General features: G+C 49.1%; 1 protein-coding gene across 15 annotated transcripts in view; it reads right to left on the reverse strand.

The window, feature by feature from the left end:
* The window catches only part of SORBS1 (sorbin and SH3 domain containing 1), a 202,483-nt gene that overhangs the window by 17,299 nt on the left and 161,362 nt on the right, over window positions 1–23,822 (reverse strand). For 9 of the 15 annotated variants that reach the window (XM_016219883.2, XM_087824463.1, XM_016219888.2 and 6 more), the window contains 7 exons: window positions 18,327–18,499; window positions 15,579–15,664; window positions 12,242–12,409; window positions 8,746–8,792; window positions 5,530–5,644; window positions 5,272–5,397; window positions 3,538–3,729 (listed from right to left, as the gene is read on the reverse strand). In XM_016219883.2, the coding sequence (XP_016075369.2) occupies window positions 3,538–3,729; window positions 5,272–5,397; window positions 5,530–5,644; window positions 8,746–8,792; window positions 12,242–12,409; window positions 15,579–15,664; window positions 18,327–18,499 (907 nt within the window). Of the gene's footprint in view, window positions 1–1,376; window positions 2,151–3,537; window positions 3,730–5,271; window positions 5,398–5,529; window positions 5,645–8,745; window positions 8,793–12,241; window positions 12,410–15,578; window positions 15,665–16,314; window positions 17,785–18,326; window positions 18,500–23,822 lie in introns of all 15 variants that reach the window. The other 6 variants (XM_016219890.2, XM_087824467.1, XM_016219892.2 and 3 more) reach the window with 2 other exon arrangements.

The raw sequence follows: 23,822 nt of genomic DNA on the forward strand, positions 1-23,822 counted from the left end.
CAATTATTGGCTGGAGCTAGGGGTCTGGCCGCACCTGCGCTTGGGCCTCTGTGGGCTCCAGGTGCACCTCTACTGCTACAGTCCTGGCGCTGCTATGCGTGCCGGGCTCACTGGGACTCGGGCTCCTCAAGGGCAGGGATGCGATGGCCACTGTACCCTGCCCAGACGCTGGTGTCTACAGGTCTTGAGCGAATATTTGTTGAGTGAATAAATGAAACTTTATAGGGAAACTGGGACGGTAGGTCTGAGATCAAGCATAGCCTGCTGTGGGCACTGTATACAGTAGACAGTAAATGGTTTAGAGAGACATCTTCAAGAATTCCATCTGGTTCTAAAGACATTCTAGAATGTTCTCAGTTCCAGAAGCAGCTCTAGATCACCCAAGATGGATAGCTTCCGTTTACAAAATGCTGACCAGGCTCCACTCCCAACCCCTGTGCTAGCACTTCTTACACATGACTTTGTGAAATCCTCCCACCCACTCTATGAGGTAGGTGATATCATGTCCATTTTACAAATGAGGAAACTGAGGCTCAGAAAGGGGAAGTAACTCCCAAGTCACTAGACATTAGGAGGTAAACAAGCATTTGAACCTGGCTCCTTCAGAAAAGCTACCCAAAGTCTTTGACTTTTGGGTTGTTAAACAGCATAGCAAAATTAGAATCACGATCTAATTGTCAAGTTTCTCTCTCCCCAACCCCCAAATTTTTCAGCTCTCAAAACTCCCTAAGGCCACCTTGGTCCAGACTCTGAAACCTTAGTAGCTGACCCAGAGAGAAGAGGTACAGTCACCTAAAAACCTGGCATGCCCATTCAAGGACCCAAATCTGTGAGGGCCCCAGTGCTGGGCCTGCATGCTCCTCCCGGACCCAAAATGCACTTGTTCACCAGTGAACAAAGGCCTGTGCACCCACACAAACACAGACAGGACAAGGACCCAACGGAGCTGAGCACGGGCAGGGCACCACGGGCTATGGAACAAAGTGTGTTGCACAAAATCAAATCACACTGAGCCAAACCAAAGCCTGGTGTTCTCAGCTGTGTTAGTCGAAGCAAACTGAGATGCTCTCTGAAGCATGAATGGGGCACGAGGAAGGCTTTCCTTCCTTCTCAGGGGCTTGTGCAGCAGGCCAGGAGGTACCCGAAGTGGGGGTAACTTTTGAATTACCTCAAGAGGTCTTTTGCCTCTGACTGTCCCAGCTCTGACACCTTAATTGAGGACCCCTCTGCTCCCTCCTGGGGAATAGTTTTGCTCCCAAGACAAGCATGTGGGTCTCACCGGCATCACGTGGCCTCAGTAGGTGGACCGTGGGCGAGACAACTGGCCCACCCTGCCACTGAGACGCCAAGGCACACAGGTCATGCTGCAGGCCTACCTGGCTCACACCACTCCGAGCAGCCTTCCTCTCAGCCTGCTCGCCACCTCTACGCGGCTCTGTCTGCTCAGCCTCCCTTCCCGGGAAAGGGCTACCCAGGGGCTGGCTGGGCCGGCTCTCCTCGGGGGCGTGGAGGTCTGAGAGTCTCTGTTCGGTGCTCAGGCACCTGACCACGTCTGAAGGTTTCAAGCAGCTCTTCTTAGAGATCGTGGGTCCACCAGGGCATCTCTCACCTGCCTCCCTCTCTGCTTTCCTCTCGTACTGTCTGCTTTCTTCTCGCCACGGCTGCCTCTGACCCTGGCTGCTAAAGGCGTTGCTAAGCTCTGAGATGACCCTGTCAGAACTCCCAAGCAGCGGCTGGGAGAAGCTGTCCTGCGGGAAACCCGGAGGTGGCTTGTGGATGCCACTGTCTCCGTTGATGTGAAGGGAGGCCTGGGCACCAGGCGCCGGGGAGTAGGCTCTGTGGGGGGCAGGGAGAGCCAGTGGGGAGACCACTGATCGTGGGGTGGAACGACCTGACCAGCTCGAATGGGGGAGGCTGAGGGACAGGGAGGGACTGGGCCTTGCCCAGAAGGCAAGGTGGTCAGTGTAATAGACAGACGCCTCTGGCAGAGGAGGCAGAGGTGGGGTCAGGGCCAGAGAACGCCTGCCAGGGACCCCCACAGTCAGAGAGATCCACTCAGAGGTGACAGCCTGCATCTCAGGGGACAGGGCTCGGTGGGGGAGAGGCAGAGATGAGGGGGCTGGCACGATGAGCTTGCTGTGACTGGGAAACTTAAAAAGAAAAGGAGAGAGAGGAAAACAAAAGAAAGAAGCACAAGGTACAGAGTCAGCATAAAGAAGGGAGGGGAACAGTTACAGGGCCGTACAGAGAGGAATGAGATGGAGGCGAAAGGGACACTCTGGTATCCACAAAGGAAGCTGCCTGCGTAGGTCTGGAGAGAAACTGTGGGTGTGTGGGTGTGATCGTGTGCAGGTGGGGGGGGGAGATGGAAGAAGCCAGTGGCGTGGGGGTGGGAGAAAGGGTCCGTCAGGCACTGACAGGGGGTGTCGGCCTGTTTGCAGAATCACTTTCAAAGGGACTCGCCCAAAGCTCCCCGCCCTGCCCCACCCAACCACCTTTGCCACGGGAAGCCCGGACTCAGAACCCTGAGGAAAAGCCATCCTGCCACCGCCCTGGGCTCTTATTCTCTCCAAGGCGCTCAGCAGAGCCTTCCAGAGAGGAGTATGAGCAGTGTAGTCAGTTTTATAATCTCGCTTGGCTATGGTCAGGCAAAAAATCTAGTTGAGTTCCCCACATTACAAAGTAGAAAGCCTGCACCAATCTCACACCTGTCCCCAAAGGATCACAGGATATGGACCCTGCTGGAGAGGGAGCCTGCCAATACCCATCTCCTGTGGTCAGCGATGGGCTGTTAGGAGAGGAGGAAATGATGAGAGCAGAGAAGACGGGCACAGTCCGACTGTCACCCTGGGTTCCGGGCCTGCTCTGCTTCCCTGGCCATCCTCCCGACACCCCACAGTGGCAGCAGGGTCGGCCTCTGGCAGGAAGTCACCCACTATGCCTTGCCTGATCCCAAGGTCCTCGTGTTTTGGGCTTTGGGAAAGTTGGGATGGGTTTGGAGTATTTTACGTTTTAAAACCCATTTGCTCATAATTAATGTTCAGGAAAGTGAACATTTTATGATAAACTTCCTTCCTTCAACCCAGTGTAAACAGAGAGGCTGTAAGTTACTTTTTCAACCTGGTTTCTGCCTGCAAAGAATACTCTGGACCTTTATCTTCTGCAGACCAACGAGATGACCGAGAGCCGCCTGGGCCACGGTCTGTACGAGCAGTGGTGGCAACCGCCCACCACGTCACTGGATGCCCCCAGTACAGTTCTGGGCCAGCTGATAAAGGCTCCTATTTCTCTTCCCCCCATCATTCAATCCCCAGAGCGATCACCTTAAGCTCCCCCTTTTCCCCGAGATAATATTTCTCCGACCAAGTGTGTGGAAAGTGCCATTCGTATGCACGGAAACAGACCGGGTGTGTACACTCCCCACTGCTGAGGACGGTTCTCAGCGACAGTGATGACGAGCCGCCCGAGGGCCGCGTGCCATCAGCACCGAGGGTCTGCCCCGCTGACTGTGAAACCAGCGACGAGAGGCTGAGGTACCTGTGGGCTCGCAGTGGCACTACGACTTGGGGAGGAGAAAGGCAGGTCGATGTAATCCACCGGGTTTTTCACCAGTGGCCTTTTGATCACGTCGACATAGGTGATGGGGAAGATGCCCTGCCGGCTCGTCCCTGGGATCCGCCCTTCGTACCAGTTCTCGTCCACCTGCCGCAGCAGCGTGATCCTCTCACCCTGTAAGACACACAGGGCACGGTCCCCGTCCCGCCCGCCCCCGCGTGCTGGCCCGGCCTGCACCCTGTGCTGTCCTGCTTATGTATCACATTCCTTGCTCACAGAAACCTTCCTTGCTAGACCTGGAGAGAATTAATATCACCGGGATGGAGATGCTAACAGCGGTAGAGCTACCTGGATGCAGGGAAGTTAAGCTCGGTCTGTAAATATTTCAGGGAAGGAGCAGGGCAGACTCACTCCCCCAAGCTAGCAGGCAAATGCAGTGTTTTTGACTCACCGAATGCAAAGCGGACAGATACGCAAACTTCTTCTCTAAGGCAAAGGTTTTGGGGGAGGGGCTTTTTTCCTCCCTTTTTATAACTTTATTTTTTCCTGTATTGTTATTGAAAAATTAAAACACAAGCAAATGTAGAGCAAAAAATAATCAAGACCCAAAATATTATCACTCGGGGTAACTACTATTAATATTTTGATATATGTACTTCCCAGACTGAATTCTATACGTGTGAATTAGACTTGCACATATTTTCTTTCTTATAAAATTGAGTATGCACTGTGTTTCCCTTTTCCAACTTACTTATTTATACTTAACAACATATAAGGAGCCTCATTCTTTCTCAGGAAATATAATTCTACATTTTAAACAGTGTTGCACAGCTTAATGGACCACTGCGGGATATCCTATTACTGGTCACTTGATGTTGGGCAACTGGGTTGCTTCCAGTGTTTCTCTTTTCCATAAGGGGGCTCATCTTTATCTAAGGCATGTGCTCACTTCCCTCAATCCTCAATAAAATAACTTTAACAACTTTAGCAAACCAGAGAATTTTGACAGGTAGGGGGCAGCCAATCGACATCTGTTTTTCTCTCTCTCTCTTTCTTTCTCTCTCCCTCTCCCTTCCTCTCTAAAAAAATCAATAAAAATAAAAAAAAAAGTAGGCTGAGCTCCTCAAAGGCAATAATAAGTGATAACACTGGCATCTCCTGCTGCTGAGTATGGACTAGATGCCATGTGTCACACTGGGGGCTTCACATATGTTGTTTCATTTAATCCTCTTATAATAGCTCTGAGAGCCACTTATCTTCATTTTACATATGAAGAAATGATGGCTCAGAAAAATTATTCAACTCCCCCAAAGCCTCATAGGTGATAACCTGTGACTTTGGGCTTCAAAGTTTTTCAAACTTCTGGTGTCAAAAGATTTGCTTTTCTCAAGTAGGCCACATCCTGTGATATAAAACCTAGTCACCTACACAGTGCTTATCATATCATTAGGTGCTCAATAAATGCTGACTGAATACAGTTTATAAAAGGTATCTCATATTCTAGAAGTTCTGCCTTTACTCAGTGAACTCAATGGAGTTAAACCCTGACACTAGCCTAGGGTTTATTTTTAAAAATACCTCAGAATTGTCCACTTGCCCTTCATGCCCCCGTGACTGGGCACATCTCTAAGGCGTTGCCACCCTGCAATGCCACCCGCCATGAGAACAGTGCCACCCAACAGGGAGCCCCGAAGCACAGGGTGAGAGGACGCTTACCTTTCGGAAGGACATTTCTACTTGTGTATCACCATTGAAGTTGAACTTTGCAATAGCTTCTCCGAATTCCAAAACCTGCACCGGGGCCAACTTTTTGGGCTGAGCCTTCTCTGCAGGAGGAAGAAGCTATGGAAGGAAAAGAGGTAAAAGAAGAAAGTGGGGACACGAGAGGAAAGGAGGAAACAAAACACAAGTTCTCGGTAAATAAATGGTACTTTGGGCACGACGGGCTGTCCCTAGAGAAGGCAGCTGCAGTACCTCGACGTAGGTGCGTGGGAAGATGCCCACCCGGCCGTGGTGCTCTCCTTCGTACCAGTTCTGATCGATCTGCTTATAAATGTAAACAATGTCTCCTTTCTGCAGAGGAAGCTCCCTGTCAACAAAGGGTCATGCGTTTTAGCAGATGTTTCAATACGTGTAAGATTAAGACACATAGATTTTTAGCAAAAGGAGACCTCGAATGAGGTCAAGAGGACCATTGCACAAGAGGGGCTGCATATTTGGACGTGAGAGCCCTACAAGGCAGGAAATTACATCGATGGATGTTAACTTTCAAACTGACTAACGCTTTCAAGTGCTCAGAAGACTCTTAGTTTGTGGTGGTTTCTCCAAGTACTTTTTGAGAATGCCATTCTGTGCTGAGAATGTTTATGTGACACATAGCAATGCACTCAATAGTCCTAACTGATGTTCATTCAATGATGACAAATGTTTCCTTCTAGACACTTTCGCTGCCTTCGCTGGCCCCTTCTCTGCCCTGTCAAATTATTTCTCATATATTCTCAATCATTCTATCCATCTCACCATCCATCTATCTATCATCATGCAGTACAGAGGCTGTGAAATTAGGATTCAAAAGCCAGTAATACCATTTGCTGGCTCTGGAACACTGGGCAAAATACTTAATGTCTCTGAGCTACTTTATCAAAATAGGAGCCAACTCAGAGTTATTGGAGAATTCAGCAACAAACTACAAATGAACACCCAGCACGGTGCCTTACAGTTAACACCTGGTAAATGTTAATTCACTTCCTTTTCAACATAAAGGGATCTTGGAAAGGAAAGTAGATTTTCAAATGTTCTTCATGCCATTTTTCTAACATTTCCATATCCATCCCTTTGTCTGCCTCAATAATGACGATGTTAACCTCTAATCAGAACTCCCTTTAAAAAAAAAAAAAGGAGACAAAAGGTTAACTTATAAACAATATGAGACCGTGAGAACAAAAACTAACTTGAAGTTTTCTTGAATAATAAAAAATATCCTAGATCTTTTCCATTTGTGTCAAACCAACAGCCTGGGAAGAAAGGTCTCTGGGTGCGATTTGGAGGGGTGCGCCTGCTCTGCAGTGTGCCAGGAAGTCCCATGTATGTGAGAGATGCCGCTGAACAATGGGGCCACATCTGGGAAACCTCACACAAAGTCAGCACTGTGCTGAATGAAAGAACAAGGCAGCCTTTGTGGGTCTCTCATTGGTGGACAGGGTCCTAATCCTAAAGAGGCCAATGAAGGCATCCGGGCATCTGTCTCTGGAAGGAATGTCTTTGGCCAAATGTTTGCCACAGTCCTCCTTGGTAGTGTTCTGAAACCAGCCTTCCCTTTACACCCAACCGGGCACACGTGGATGAGCAGGACCCTGAGCACACCCACCAGTGCTGAGGTCTGCAGGCCCCAGCGCTGCTACCCTGGGTGACGTGCAGGTGTACAGGCAGGTGGCAGCCATAAGGGCCCCACGGCTAAGAACTTTTCTGAGTGACATACTATGGGGGGAAAAAGAACCCAGTGACTGAAGATGTTTAAAAGACTCAAGTCTATGGATCTGTCATTGACTCTTATAAAAAGTTGTATTAACTTGTTTTGGTGGCTGCGTTGCTTGATGAAAGCGCCGAGTCAGGAAGAAGGAGCCCTCTCCAGCTCTGGCAGTGTCGGAAGTGGTGACAAGTTCTGTCTACCTCAGCTTTTTCATCTGTTCTATTTGACAGGGTTGCTCTAAAGAAAACATTGTTTTAAGACTTTTAAAACGGAAATCTAAGTAAGCGTAATATTATCGGCACAATACCATTCAATGAATAGTACGTGGACCTTTCTCAATAAAAAAAAAAGGGTAGGGGGGAAGAAGGTGCCTACCTGATTAAACTAAAAATTACCTTATAAATCTTTGTTATCCTCTCTGGTTAAAAAAGGGGGGTAATGACTTACTAGATTGTACAAAATGTTTTATTAGTACCTTGGCTGCCCTGCAAGAGAGGCATTTTTATGCCCATTTTACAGATGAGAAAATTTGAGGTGGGAGAGGCTGGTGACTTGGCCAGTCGTAGAGACAGTAAGTGGCAGAGTCAGGATTCTAAAAGCCACATTCTTTCTGGCATGCGATGCCACCACCTCTCGTTAGCTGCTAAGCCTAAGGACTGGAGTGATTACAAACATACCCACAGGCCCCAGATTTGTGCCTAGGTTCTGGAAGCTGTGGCCTGGTTTGTGTTGGAGGAGATCTCGGCTGAGCAGCCTCCGTACAGCAGTTCCCACGTCTGAGGATGGGAAGCTCCTGCTCTCATCACCAGACGTGGGGCCTCCCACCAGCAGGACAGTGGGATGGCTGCTGGTCACTGCTGCCAATGAAAACTCATGGCCCATTTTAATCCATAATAAGATATAAAGTGAACAGGCTCCTTTTGGAACTCTGTCTTTGTTGCATTCCCCAAATTTCATTCCATGGAAAAAATAAAAGTTTCCTGGTCATCTAAATTTAGGTTACATGGGATTAAATGAGCTAGTCAGGTTTCCTTCTTCATTGAAGGACTGCTAGAGTTAGGAAAATGCCAAAAGCAAAGTCTCTCTTCAAGGGCGGGCGGGAGGGACAGACACGGTAGGCAGTGGGCCCAGACTCATTTCTATGATGGAACACTCTTCTTGAGAAAGATTTTGCAGAGCTAGCCTCTGAGAAACATACTTCAAGATACACTGGTCTTCTGAGCTTTCCCACAAGCCTTTCACCTCTCGGATGTTGTAGCAAAACTGGTAAAGTTATCTTTCTAGAGACTGTTTCCGGTTCCTTCCATGGAAAGGGTGGGTCAGAGTGAGCCACCAATTAATCAAGCAAGTTGCATTCCTGTATAGGAAGATGCAGGGGGCAAAGGGGAAAGAGCCCAGGCTCTGGCACCAGGCTGCCTGGGTTTGAATCCTGACTCTATCCCTGACCAGCTCGGGCAAGTCCTTAACCTTGCAGTCCCTCAGTTTCCCCATTTATACAAAGGGATAACAGTATCTAACAGTGTCTACCTCACAGGATCACAGTGCAACCTGTGCAACACCGTAATGGAGCACAGAGCACTGGAACAGTGCTCAGCACACAGCATACTCCATAAACTACTGGCCTTTACCATTGTTACGTCCCCAACTCTTCTCTGTAAGTGAACTTCTATGTGTCAGGGAGGCAGTTAAAATGACAGATAAACATGACTGGTGGCACTTACTTCAGTGTCTGAGCTTTAAAGTCAAATTTGGCTCTGGCAGGTCTCATCTAAACACAAGAAACAATGTCAAGTTAAAATCACAATTCACGTACAATGGAAAGGACACATTTTCACAAGTTTCCGGAAAGCGAAGCAGAAAAACTCAATCTAACTAGTTCATTCTGGTGTACACATCTGGGCAAAATGCCACTCTTCTGACCTTAGCAGAACACTAGTGGATGTTTGGTGAACTATGTCATGCATGAGACTCCCTAAAGAGGGCTAGGCTTAGGGAAGAGATAGTGACAAAAGTCTCAAGGCTGAAGTGCTACTTCCCCAAAGCTGACCATGACTATTAAAAACAAAACAAAACAAAAACTAACAAAAAACAAAAATGGAGTTAGCCAGAATCTTACTGTTTGGGAGTTATGACTGTCTTACTCTTACATTTTCTGTTTGCCTGGCTTGAATTACGATCTGCAAGTGGATGAAACCCTGGTTCACCTCTCACGTCATCTTCGACTGTACATTTCTCGTGGTGAGATCATCCAAAAAGTCAGATAAAGTGAGCCCTGAGCTCATTCTTTCTCTGAGGCTTTCCTGCCTATTGGGTAGCCCTCCCCTTCCAGAACTCCAGGCCTGGCTGGCACCCTCAGCCCGTCGCCCCTTCTTCATCATGTCTGTCGTGAAGTCAAGCCAACCTTCCCCCTCCTTCCACAGCCCTGCTCAGGTCTGACCTCCGGTTCCCAGGCACAAAGCTTCCTTTGACTTCACCTCTCTTCACTCTAATCTACTGTCACTCAGGAGCACAAATAACATTCCTCAAATACTTCCATCACATCACTTCCTTGCTTTGAAGCTGGCAGAGGCTCTCAACTGCCCTCAGATCAAATCTCAATTCTGAAGTGTTGTTAAAGCCTTTAGGTAATTTCTCCCCACTCGTACCTAACGGCCTTTCTCTCTGTTACACTCTTCCCAGGCAAGTCTGTTTGCTACACCTTGGCTAACCCCCCTTCTCCGTCTGGAATTTCTTCACTTCCAATTCCAGCAAAAAGTTCACCTTGACTTACCCATATGTAATCACACATCTTTCCCCCCCAGCATTAAAAGTAATTATTTTAACTCTTTTTCTTTTTTAAAGAAAGGTAGGGGAGAGAAATCATGTGAGCAAGCTGTTTACAGCTGCCAATATAATTCTGATCCCATGACTTTCTGGTCGAGGGAAACAATGTGATGAAAATTAAATCTCACACTTCCTCTTCAACATGAGAGGGCATGGCCAAGGTAGAAGGGAAAGACGGGAGACTCCAGGTGAGGAAAAATGGTATTGAGAAACTTCATCAAGCTTAGTTTTAGGTTCTAATCCCTCAGTGAGATGCCCCATATGACCAGACTCCTCAAGCTGGGGTCTTGGAGAGATCTTTTTTAGGGCCAAGATTTCTCCACAGGAATTTATTTTTGCATTTTCATGCTGATGTTTCCATCCCTCTATCTACACACATGCATACTGGAGGTCAACTGAATGACAACCTTATAACCAATGCTACACAATTTCAATGCCTCACTGTGTCTGTCCGTGACCAGGGAGCATAATTCAACAGCTGTAGGCAAATGAGAAAAGAACTGATGTGGGGTTAATAATAAATGACAAATTCACAAGAGAAGGCCAAATGACCAAACTGTAATGACAAACACTGCATAGTGATTCCAATAAACGTGGTCACCCCATGGCAGCTGGCAACAGAGCTGTGTGAACTTTAAACATTTGTACCAAATAGCACCACATTCACACTTGGGAGTGGCAACTGAGTTTGGGTATAATCTGAGTTGTTTCTGCCTCCCCACAGGGTCTTGCACAGAACTAGTCCACATGATGGGTCTGAAGGTGTGTCTACACAGCCAGGTGCCCCCGGAAGTTGGTGTCTGTTTTCTCATGTCTGTCAGTCAACATCTAGGGCAGTGATTTTCAAAATGTGATCCCTAAACAGGTATCACCAATGTCACTTGGGAACTGGTTAGAAATGCACACTCTCAGGCCTCACCCCAGAATCAGATACTTTGTGGAGGGAGCCCAGCAGTCTGAGTCTGTATTTTGCCAAGCCTCTAGGGGACTTGATGGGCTCCGATGTGGGAATCACTGTTCTGGAAGGGAAGCAGGGTGGGTTGGGCAGTTTGCCTGTCTCTGTCCATGTTGTTCTAGCCCAGTTGCATTTCCATGCACATGTCCTGTCTCTGTGTGAGTGTGCAGGCCTGGGCGCCTGGGCGGGTTCCCATCTTTCCCACCACTCACAAGCAAGCTGGTCCGGGTATGAGGACCAGCCATCGCCGGGCCTTCAGAACAGGTGGTTTTGAGGAGCTGGTACAACGAGGGCTGAGGGCTGTCCTTCCCTCACCGCTGACCAGCCCTTGCGAACTCCCGCCTCTCCCTCACGACAGCTTCTTTTTCTCCATCAGCTTAGAGGCCCCTCCCCTTCTAGCTTTCCCTCTACCCTGGCTCCCTCTTTTCTCTTATCTCTCCTTCCAGACAACAGTTTCACCACTAGCCAGTGTCACCTCTGTCACTCAAAAGACAGAAAAAGGAATATTAATCGACTATTATATTGAAAGATTATAAAACTGTATATACTTTGGGTGCCACTCATTTCCATACCTGGCAAGCCCCAGACTCACACCAACCAAAAGCAGCCAACCTCAGCAGGGCCACAGAAGGGTCACGTGGCAAAACAAACTCTGATGCAAGATGCACCCTTCGGCCAGCACAAGGATTTCAACACGCTGACCTTAGGGTAGGAGGCCGAGGCCTGAACGAAGTCACTTCAAAAGTCTGTGTTTCTTCGTTTGTTTTATAATATTACATTTCGTAATCTCAGCTGAGAAACGTCAGAATCAAGGGAACAAATGAAATGTCTCTCACCCTCTGCTAGCTTATCCAACTGTAAAACCTTCTGGGTTTCAATGATCGTCAGCGAGGCTTCAGCACCGCTGAGCACTTCACTCAGTTAACTCTTGTAAACTGCTGAGGCACTACTGTTCTCATAGTTCATATTAACAGCACTAAGTTTTGAGGTCAGTGTAAACGATGCACTGCTAGCTAACTTTCGTAACCTAAGTTTCACTCAACCGTCTCTTCAAAAATCTTCTCCCCATTCACACCCGTGGCTACTGATGCACAGGGACTAAGGCAGAACGTTTCTAAGCAGAATGCGCAGGCAACACAGGGTCACGATGAACGCAGGATGTAGAGGGCTGGACGCATGGAGGCAGCCGATGCTCCAAGGCATGCATAGGGGTGCGCGCCAGCAGGTCCCGGTCCCGCAGCCAGGCATGCTTGAGCATACAGAGCACAGGGCATGATGGGACTCATGTCCACTGACCAGCCACAGCGAGCCAAAGCAAGCCTAGGGAGCCAGGATGACAGGTGCTGCTTGGAGAACTACTTTGGCCTACAGAGGGCAATGCTGAGGGGAGGCAAATATGGCTTTGGGTCAAGCAGCAGATCGAGGCGACCAAAACAGACCTCTGACCCAGATTTCCTTTTTGCCGTATCGTCTATATTGAGGAGGTCCCCAAAGCGCTCATTAGTGATAAACTGATGGTGCGTTGGAATGACGCCCGTGTGGCGTCGAGCTGCAATATCGGCCTCTTCTTGCTCGCGCTTAAGTCGTCTCTGGTCCGCTAAAAGTTTCTGCCATGAAATTGCATAAAATGGGCAGTGAATCATCTGGTCGAGGGCATTGGAAAACTGCCAACAAAATCAACTAAGAAAGAAGGTGCTGGGTCAAAAGGGAGGAAAGTTTAGGGTTAGATGTTGGAGAGGATTTATGGCTACAACCATGTTCTGCTATAGCCACCCCTGAAGCAACCCTGTGTAGGAAGGAGACAGTCCTGCACAGGAGAAACCTGGGGACCACTGGGACACAGGCAAAGATGAAGTCCGCACAGTTCCACTGTCTGCAGCTATCCCTGGCTCAACCCAAAGCCTCCTAGCTCCTCATACACAGGCAGCCGAGGCCAGGTGACCAGGGTATATCCAGAGGGTCGATACGCATGCTGGGCTGGTGGCAGGAGGCTGAAAGTGCTGTCCTCGCCTTGAGTAGGCAGCGATGAGTCCCCACAGTGTGTTCCCAGGGTGGGGCCAGGGCTGGCTGACTCCTCTGCCCACATCAGGCCACTAAATCTGCCATGGGCTTTTATTCTGTGGGGTCTATGGCAATGAAGTCATTTTTGTGCTTCCTATGTCTGTTACTCTAATATGCTCGACAGAGTAGAGCTGCCCATTTCAGAAAACAGGGTACCCCTTCCCTCTCCTAGGCCAGCCAGTCGTTTCTGTTTTTAGGAGGCCTTAGCACAAGGCTATGTATGTGACTGACAGAGAGCATCAGTTACTTTCTTGCTATACTTTTAAACTTAACTCTTTCTTCGTCAGGTAAAATAAAGCTGAGTTTAAGGCAGGGGTGGGGAACGTCCGGCCCGCGGGCTGTATAGGGCCTGTGAAATCGTTTGGTCTGGCCCTGCCAATCCCTCACCAAAGAGAAGCAGTTCCTGCCATCACATTAGGGGTGAGTTAATTGAATGTTTAACCAAATATAGCAGGCTAATTTTTAAGTTGATAATTTTGTATGGCCCACGAGCGATGTTATAAATATCCAAATGGCTCTTGGCAGAAAAAAGGTTCCCCAGTCCTGGTTTAAAGGAATAGTGTAGAATATAAATACAGAAGATAAACTATGAATAATGGTACTTTGGTTTAGAAGAAATATTCTCTCCTAAATTAAGGAAAGAGTCATCTATTCCTATCTTTAAAGGTCTTTTAAAATAATTAAACGATGTGGCATTTCCTTATTGCTGATTGAAATGACCCTGTGGAATAGAATTTTAATGTGTTTTCTTATGCCATACCAAACATACATTCTTGGGATTAATATTTTTGTAGGAAAAGCATTAATTATAACTGATAATTTTCACATTTTTAATAAAACATTATTCTTTTTCCAGCAGGCAACTAAATGCCTCAAGTGACAGCCCCAAATGATGGTAGGCCCAATTTTCCTATTTTTCAGGGTCACAAATAATAAATGACTCATCAAATGGCCATGGGATTTCCAGTGCTCAGGTAAGTTGTTTTAAAGATTAAATAAGAAAAGACAAGGAAGTGCTTTGCAAAGCACAATGGAGCCCTGGTTTCCAGCTCCGCCTCTGGTATACCTTAACCTGGTAGGTAGCCTTGGGCAACTACCACCCTATTGCAGCCCTTTCCTGGATGAACGAGGGGATTGAATAGATGACCACTAGTGTCCTTCCAGGGCTGACACATGATCATTCCCTGAAATGCCATTATCATCAAAGCGAATAAGAAAGGGCTTGCATAGAAAAATGCTGGGACTGACACTCTGTTAGCTGGAAAGTGTTTTTTTTCTGTAGCGGTTGGAATGGACCAATGCTTGAGGCCAGACCTGTGGTGCACTGGCCAAGGTCCCGCGAAATCAGTGAAGGTGGATGGGGAATGGAGCAAAGTTCCCAAATCAGGGCTTGAATCTGACCTCAGTAAACCCACCCTTCCCACAGTTTAACCACATAAGCCAAAAACCATGGATAAAGACATGTATGTTTTTAAGGGTCTCTGAGACGGTGTTATTCAGGAAACAAGCTGCTCATGTTCTGAATGTACCTCTTAATACATCGATGGCTAAACCAACTAAGTAAAATATGCCTCCTGGGTGGTAGGCAGATCTAGCACAAAACCTTCCGTGTTGGGCACTAAGGTTTACACTAGTGAGTTGGAAGGTCATCTTCTTCGACCACCGTAGTCCAGGCCCACAGGTGGGACTCCTGGACCTCAGGGACGGTGCCTCGAGATGAGTCTGTTCTGTGGCCTCATGAACACTCATTGTAAATGAGTTTTTACCTAATTATTACAAATAATTCTATGCACCAAGCCCTTCCTCTTTTTTCTTCCCATGGACACATGTGGGTGTCTTACTGCATACTGTCTGCATTAAGCCCGGAGAGGGGAGAGCCATGTCCTTTCTGTCTGTTGTCTCACCATCTGGCAGTAATGATTACCATCCGGCTCTCCTCAAAGTTGGCCTTACCCTGAATCCTTAAGGAAAACCCACCTAAACTCGGAAACCACTCAACAAAATAGAACAACATAGGACTTCAGACTTAGTACAGAAAGGAAGAACTGCATAGACATGAACACCCTCCACCTCCAGCCACCGGGCTCAAAGCGGTTCTTCCACCTTAGTTCATGACAGGAAACGGGCATTGCAGCTTGTTTCTCTACAGGACCCTTTCTCCTGGGAAACGCAAAGTCTAGAAAGCATGCCTCGTACCAACACTTTATCACAACAGGAGCGGGTGACTGTGCCCATTTAGCAGATAGGCAGAAGGACCTGTTCCAAAATACCAAGAGAACCCACTGCTTTCCCAGCCCTGTCAGTCACCCCACTGCAGTAATGCGTCAGCAGCTGCAAGGAAGGGGCTCCTCCTGAAGGCTGGGGCGGGGTTTACCAGCGTTTATTAGGGCATCTCTCTTCTTCTGAGTTAAAAGGCCACTTCACATTGTTGCCGTTTAATGGCCACAGTGTGTATCGTGGCTGTTTTCCCTTTTCAGTTTCCGCTTTCTCCTACTGCATCCTGCCCAATATGAACTGCGCTTTGTGCCAGCAGAGGGATGGACAGTGCTGGGGGAACAGGTGAGTGGATTTCCCTGGAGAATACCGGGAGGGGGGACGGGAGAGTGAAGAGGGATACAGGGGGGCAGCCTCTTTCTGGACCTACAGACACCTAGAATGTTTACTTCCCTCATATCTTCATCTGTGGCACTTATAGATTTTAGAGATGGCACTTACCTCTTTATCATCATGACGTCTCCGAATGAATTCTTCTGTGGATTCCAAATAATCAGCTGGTATAAAATGTCTTGGTGATTCCGAATCTTCAAAACAACAAAGTAGAATTAAAACAGGCAAAGATTTAGTGGGAAACCAGGCTGGGAAAAGATTTCACCTTTCATCTGTTCTAAATATCAGATTTTTTACAGTTGTTGAGACCAGTGATCTATAACCAAATTCTGAAGGAAAAAAATAACCAAATTCCCCCCACTTTTTGGATTTACTTGTGAACTACTGTAATACAAAACTCATTAGAAGGCAAAAGGTGAGCAAAAAGAGAGGACCCTCTCTGACAAGTGTCCCTGCGAAGAGGCGTGCGGGATCTCACAGGGACACACTGTACACTCACACACACACAGGGCCACCGAGAGAGGCTGCCTCTCAAAAAACCAGGGTGAGTCGGGATTGGTGCCAACTGCAAGGGATTCAAGGGTTTGAATGAACCAATTTCTCAGATGAGCTAAACGGCCAATTTTTCTTTCCAAACAGAGTTTGGTGGTTAGTCTAAATGACATGGGGGCTTTGTTTTTAAAGAAGAGCAGCCACTACGAGCCATGATTAATTGCCAAGCAAAACAAACAGAAAACAAAGGACGGACCAGAGAATGAGCACCGAGGGCACACAGAAGGAGGGGACAGAGCAAGCACAGTGGAGAGACGGGGAGGTGAGACTGGGCAAAAACACAAAATGCCACCTCCGAGGGCTGGTCCCAGTTCACTTTGTGGGTTGTTGTTTCTGTCCAGGCCGTGGTCTGAGTACGGCACGGGGTTCCCGTTACTAAAGGCCCCTGGGCAGTCCTCTGGGACCGCGGGTCTCTCCTGAGGGGGCTCTGGGGTCCGGCTCAGCCTGGCCATGGTGTGTCGGGAAGACAGGCGTTTGGGAACCAAGGGCTTCCCCCTGGAGCGGGGCTCATCCTGATGGGGCTCGCTGGGGAGGTCTGGCTTCCGGCCCACTGGGGGGCCCGAGAAGTCACCAGGGGCGGGCTGTCTGGGGTGGTGCTGGAGGGGTTTTTTCAACCGGAAGGGGAGGGGGCTCATCAGGTAGATGTTCCTGAGGAGCGCGCTCCGGTCCCCTCTGGGGTCTGGGCGCCAGCCAGGCTGCCTGCAGGCCTGCTGCTCGTGCCTGCGGATGGTGGTGAAGCGGGTGGAGGAGGCCGGGCAGGAGCCCTTGCACTTGTTGAGGCGGTGTTTGGGGAAGTCCCCGTGAACACTGCCGCCGCTGCCCTCTCTGCTGTCGCCGGACACGGTGGAGCAGTGGTCGAGCTCATCGGAGCAGGTGGAGAGGGGCTCGGAAGGCGCCAGGCCCCTGACGCCCACGGGGGAGTCCACGCTGCCCCACGTCGGGGAGGCGCAGGCCCCCCCGGGGCTCATCCCAGCCGCCTCCCTGGGCCGCAGCTTGGCTGACTCCAGGAGGGACTCGGCAGAGCGGGCTGAGGTCAGGCCGCTCCGGGACAGCACGGGCGTGGGGGACTTGCTCAGCCTGCCGGAGAGGTCCAGGGATGGCATGGACCGCGACCGCTGAATCAGCTGCTCAAAAGCCGTGACGCGGGAGGAGACGGTGTGCTTGGGGATGTGCTCAGAGCCCTCCTGGCTGGGGCCCAGCTCGCCCCTGGCCAAGGCCAGGCTGCTCCTCTCAAAGTGGGAGGCGAGATCCCGCACACTGGAGGCGGCGGCGGACCCCAGGAAGAGGCCGGCCCGGTTGATCTGGTGCATGTCGCGGTAGAGCATGGTGAACTGCATCCCAGCCTTCCTGGAGAGCGGGCAGGGCCTCCTGGCGCTGGTGCCAAACTCCTGCAGGCTCAGGGTGCTGCTCGACTTGCTGTCGTAATCCCTCCGGGAGCGCATGAGCAGGTTCTCGATGCTCCCCCCCACTTGGAGGGGGAGCCCTCTCTTGGAATCATTCAAGGAACCCGAAACGCAAAGGTTCTCACAGCTCTGAGCCTTTTCCGACGGCAATAGGACACTCTTCTGTTCCTGCAAAAGGGCGCTAGGTGCAGAGAGCCTGGGTTTGAACTTGGAGGGGAGGATTTCCGAAATGCAGGCTTTGGCAGCCGACAGGGGTTTCTTGTGCTTACACACAGGGCCTAATGCATTATTAGTGTTAACGGTTCGGCTATGAACTGAAGATGAAGAAATCATGTGAGCATTCCCACCTTTACGATCCACTGGAAAGCATGCAGAATAAAATAAACAGACCCATTAGGTTAAAGCTGAAAGCTGCTAAAAAAAAAAAAAAAAAAAAAAAAGAGGAGAGGAGAGGTAACATGCTCATCTGTCATAGGGTTTGTGTGTGTATTTAATTTTTCCAGTTGATGTCCAGAAGCAAAATAATCTGTGCTGCAAAGCAGGTGCAAAATGCAACGAAAAGATGGCCACCTTGCTAGAGTCAGGAAAGGCTAAAGCTCAGTTAATTTCTAAGGAAAGGGAATCAGAACAAAAAAAGAGAGAGAGAGAGAGATGCTTTGGGGAGAGCAAGGTTGGGGTTTAAAGGAAGGAGAGCTATTAATACCAGAAAGAAAAATGGCCGGTGAGAAACTAGGGAGGGGACATAAGAAGGCACAGAGGCCTGGAAGTGGACCTGAACAAGGCAAAAGTTATACCAGTAGCTGGAGGTTCACCCACGGCCAACACCCCAGTAACAGTGTGGACGGGAGAGGCCCCCGATAACGGCAGGCAGGCGAGAGGCCTGCAGGCTGCGCGCGGTTACCTTTAGTGGAGGCCGAGCTGGATGGTCGCTTGAGCCCACTGAGGCCCTGGAGAGGGATGTCTCCACCTTCCAGGACACTTTTATAAATCTGCCTCTCGTTTTCCAAGCTACCGAAATCCCCAGGAGCCCCATCTGACTCCCTCTTCACTGCGTGGAAGTTGGAAGAATATATACTGAGAACAATGTAATTTTAAAAGGAAGAGAGAAGAGAGAAAAAAAGGAGTTAGTATTTTTAACATTTTTCCAAAAAGTACATTTCCAGCTGAGGATAAGAAACACACTTTCTGGCGCCATCCTTCCTACAGGGCATTCTTATTTAGACATAGAGTGTGACAGACAGGGCAGGCCCACGGGTGCCCTTGAATGCTCAGGAATCGTGTCCAAACAGCAAACTGCCCTAATGAGATGACTGCCTTTGTGCTTTAACAGAATAACTGGGGGGGGGGCAGGAGATAAGACTGGAAGGGGGGGCGGAGGGGTGCTGGGGCCCCAGGCGCTGCACACAGATGGGGGCTGTCAAGAACATGAGTGGAGCCTCCGACATGTCACCGGCCAGCACTGGCGACTTCAAGTCCACCACTTGGATTATTTTTCTGAGCTATTTTTCTTTGGCCGATGGAGCATTAAAATCAACCATAGAGAGGAAGCCCAGCTGTCCTGGGTCTCCAGGAAAACCTGCCACCGAGTGACAATGGAAACTGGGTTCTCTGTGCTTTTATTACACTAACCACACTCTGCACCCACTGCTTTCAAAATTCATATTCAGAACATTATGACATGAATTATGAGCCTCAACTATTGATATATCCCTCACTCACTGATGTAGCCTTCATTTACTTTTATCTTGTTGAAATTCTAGGTACTTTTGCAAGTTAGTACTGCAAATCCTTTTTGGAATGAGGTGGGGCTCAGAAAGAATTAAGAGGACGTGTTCACTGACCCGCTCCCTTCCCCTGGTCCCTGTTTTCTATGCCCTCACCTGCTGACACACTGCCACGGGGATGCACACACTCACAGGTGAGGGAAGGGCTCGTCCTGCAGAAGTGCTCAGGCTTCTGCTAGGCTGCTCTCAAGTCCTACCGAGTCCGGTTTGCTGGTTTCAATATGGATCTCTCAGCTCTAAAGATGTCAACAGCTTGGTGTGTTCTTCATCCCAATATTTTACTATGAATATTATCACGTGTGTAGAAATGCTTAAGGAGATACAATAGTGAACACCCATGTCTCCCACCCCCCAATTCTACAAGGTCCACTGGGCTGCGTCTGCTTTATCACACATCTGTCCATCTCCTTCCCATTACCCAGTGATCACGACGGAATTCCTCTGATCCTCACAAACAATCCCACTTTCCCGTTTTCAGATGAAGAGCCTGACACTGAGTGACTGGGGCTCTGGTGGAAGCAGGCGAGCTTTAGTGGACGGCAGGCCTGGAACCTGAGCCACAACACGCCGCTCCACACAGAGTTCTCAGCCGCGTTCTAGAACATTTCCTACGGAGACACTGTGGAGACAGTGCCCTTCCAGAGCCCAGGCTCGCACATCATGGGCAACGGGCCTAACAGCACTCAAACTGTTGTACATCAGAACCGCCAAGCGCCACCCTTCACAAATGTAGGCCTGGGACAAGCAGCTCCAGACCAGGAGTCAGACACAGCAAAGAGGTGGAGGCTCTGTGTTAAAACAGGCCATGTCTCCACCTCAGGGTGGCCAAGCTCCCGAGCAACACCGCTGTTCCTACAATTAGCACCCCTCACAGGAGCCACCTTTCCATGCAGGCACCACCAGTGCTAAGGGTTTTCCTCGCTCTATCTCAGGGGACTGCCCCGATGGCCAGGTCCCCCCTCATCCTTTCAGCCTAGGTCAGGGGACTGAATGCTTTTCCCTCTCCTCAGCCAAGAGAGAAGAGCATTACTGGGGATCTACGGGAAAACAGAACCAACCCTCAGAGCTGAGAACATAAAAGCAGGCGGGTGGAGTGAGTCCGCAGAGCAGCTCCAGGGCGTGCGTCTCAGAGAGGGGAACCTCCAGGTGGGGCCGGACTGCGCTCTCCTTCCCCGGCTGTGCCCTTGTTTTTAAGAGCCCACTTGACTTTACGGTCTATGAGTACACTCAGTAAATACTTGTTGAATGAATAAAAGGTCACATTTTGTGAAAACAAAATTTGCACCCACGATCTGACTAAGACAATGTTTTGATTTGTGAAATGATGTACTTAGAAATTCTCCCACAAGTATAAGAATGACATCACACTCACTTAGGGTTCTGAGCTCCTGACATCAGTGACCACGGAGTCACTGGAACAGCGGAGAGAGTAAGACGGCAGGGGATTGGGGTGGCCCAGGCTCAGGCTGGCTGTCTACCTGGTGGGGGGGGCCCCTGCCTGGAGGGGCCCACTCCCACCCCAGAGACAAACAGGCTTGGCTTTCCCAGGCGTGGGGGCCACGCCGAGGGACAAGGGCTGCGACCGGACAGCTCTGGGCTCTCCTGCTTCTGCCCGCAGGGCGCATCCACCGATGTCCCTGGCTTAGCGGGGAAGACCCCTAAAGGAGACTAGCAAGGCTGTGGCACTATATACCAATTTAAGTCAGTGTAAGCGCATCTAAACTGACTTTCACTTTGAATTTCCTAACTGAAAAAATCTGCCTCTTTTCCTAAACCTCCCTTTCTTTTTGGCTGCAGTTCTGACTTTGTCCTTCAGCTTAGCCGAATGCTTCTCCTTTGTGTACATCTCGGCTACAAAAGGATCCACGTACAGACGTCCGTTAGCCTTGCCAACCAAGTGTGGCTGAAGCTGCCCTTGTGAGGGGAGAGTCTCTAAAGCCCTGGTTTGGGGCGACCAGGCCTCAGCACGGAGCGACTCTGACAGTGGCTTCTATCCCGCTGTCCTTTACACCGCCTCGGCCTCGGTCAGAATATCCAGCCCAGCCTCCCCCAGCTCCTCCTAACTTCTCGGACAGGACACCGGCTGCTGCTGACTCCACACCTCCTCTACCTCACCCACTGCCAGAGCTCCCCACCTCCTCCACCCCACTTTCTGGCTTTATTCCACCTATTATCACCATTTTTTCCTGCTTCCCACCAGAACGACAAGCCAGCAGCACTCAGGAAACCTCTCAGGATGGACTTGCTATGGCCAATTGTTTTCTTTCTGATACCAAAGCCGACATGCTTTTCCCAGATGGTAACACTTGGCAACTTGTTTAAAAACAATAGCTAAAAGCTCTGGCCCCGTGTTTCTAAACGTATCACCTTCATCAGATCTCCTCTTTGGAAAGATAGACATCCTTGGTTCATTGTACCAAAGGGGAAACTGAGGACCAGAGTGGTGAAGGCATTTGTCACAGAGCTGTTGGGTCTTTGCTGTGTTCAAACAGATCAGAGAGGGCGAGAAAAGTACCCTCAGGTTGACTGAGAAAGTCCCAAGTCACCGTGTACTCAACAAAACAAGTCAGGTTCAGAAGCTCAGCTCTCGGCAGCCTGGGCTGATGCAACTTTGGGTTGAGAAGGAGCCAGCCGGCGGGAGACAGTGAAAAGAACTTACCCCCTGGCGAAGATGCAGAGCTGGCTGCTGAGTTCCAAGGGGATTCAACAAAACCACTCACTCGAAGAATAAAGTGAGAGAACAGAGCAATCATTTTAGGGCCAAATGTTTCCAACGTGCTCACTGGCGGGCTCTGGAAGAGGTGGGCAGGGTCCTGGCAGCTGGGGTTGGACCAGCGGAGGCAAGCCCGCTCAGTTTAAAAACTTGGAAACAGTCTGTTTCTTTCAGCCTCCATTTCCTTCATTTGCAAAACTACTAGGTGTGGTGGGACTGTCCCAAAAGCCCACCTTCAAATCTGTTGCCTACACAGACCTTTCTTTTGCGCTCCAAACACATACATTCAACTGGGCCTTCCAGACAGCTCCACCTAGGTGTTCCTCAGGCATCTTAAACCCAACATGTCCCAAACCAAACCCAGCTCTATTCCTCCACCTCCCATCACCCAAGCCAGAAAGCCCAGAAAACCAACCTCTTCTCCCTCTCCTTGCTCCACAAACCGAACGAGTCACCAAGTCCTGCTCCCTCCCTGTCCTCACGGTGATCCCTTGGGTCTCTGCCTCCCTGGGCCCCACCTCCCCACCACTCACCCACACCTCTGCAAGAAGCACACCATCGCTCCCCCGGTCTCTGGCCCCGTTTCCCTCCAGTCATTTTTGCAAACCACTGCCAACAATATTTCTAGAAAAGATTGCATCGCCTCATTCCATGGTTCATTTTACTCATTCGACAAGTATTTATTGAGCACCTACTATATCAGTCACTCTCCTAGGTGGAGATTCAACAAGGAATAAAACAGACAACAGAGTTCTAGCCTCATGAAATTCACTGTTCAAAGCCACTTGGTGTTTTCAGAAAGAAACAAAAAAAGTAACTGTTTTTAACTGTGGGTATGGGGAAGGGCTTCTGGGCAATCTCCAGCCTTTTGTACTATGTGAATAAAACTTACTTTTTTTACTTACAATATAATGCTATTGTTCACTTTTTATTTGCTGCTCCTCTCTAAAGCCTGCTTTCCCTCCTCCACAGCACAGGCGCTCCAGCCCTCCCGGGTCCCCTCACCGCATGTGCCACGCTGGATTCTGATTGTTATTTACACCTCTGTCTCCCCATTACACTCGGATTTTTTCCTTGTGGGCAGGCGGTTTATCTGATTAATCTTTGCATGGCTGGTGCCTAGCACTGTTGTTCAATAAATATCAGTGGAATAAATGACTCCATAAAATTAATGCCTACATACACACAGATTTTAAGCTCCGGGAAGGTTCTAATATTTCATCAAGTTCTCCAGGTAATGATTTGTGTTGTGACCTTAGGTTAGATCAAGGGAAAAGGGTGTTTTTCCTAGTGCACTTACAGCGGCGCGAGTGCCCCCTGCTGGCCAAACAGAGTAAAGCGCTTTGGTTGGCAAAGCATGTACTCTGCTGCTCGCTGCTGCGGGCTAAGCCGCGATGGAAATGAGTAGGCTACACAGCTGACTTATACATCTGGTAACTCTAAGAAATAAAACACAAAATCTGACATACACTGGGATCACAACTACAAAAATGTATTTTTTGAGAGGAAGGACTGGCATTAGAATACTGGGACAATGGGTGAATTTTTTCCTTGCTGTTCCCAGGTTCTTTTAATATTGTGATATGTAATCAGGTTAATTAATAAAATTCTAAACTAAAATCTGTCCAAGATATGAAAATGGATTTAAAACAACACCATCACTTCTCCACTGACCACAAAGTTTTTGAACCTGGGCGATTTGTGACTCCTTTCTTTTTTCTTTTTTAATATATCTTTATTGATTTCAGAGAGAGGAAGGGAGAGAGATAGAAACATCAATGATGAGAGTCGTCATCGATCGGCTGCCTCCTGCACGCCCCCTACTGGGGATGGAGCCTGCAACCCAGGCAAATGCCCTGGCTGGGAATCAAACCACAATCTCCTGGATCCCAGGTCGATG

This window comes from Miniopterus natalensis, chromosome 14 (genome assembly GCF_054644295.1).
Source record: "Miniopterus natalensis isolate mMinNat1 chromosome 14, mMinNat1.hap1, whole genome shotgun sequence".
NCBI lineage: Eukaryota > Metazoa > Chordata > Mammalia > Chiroptera > Miniopteridae > Miniopterus > Miniopterus natalensis.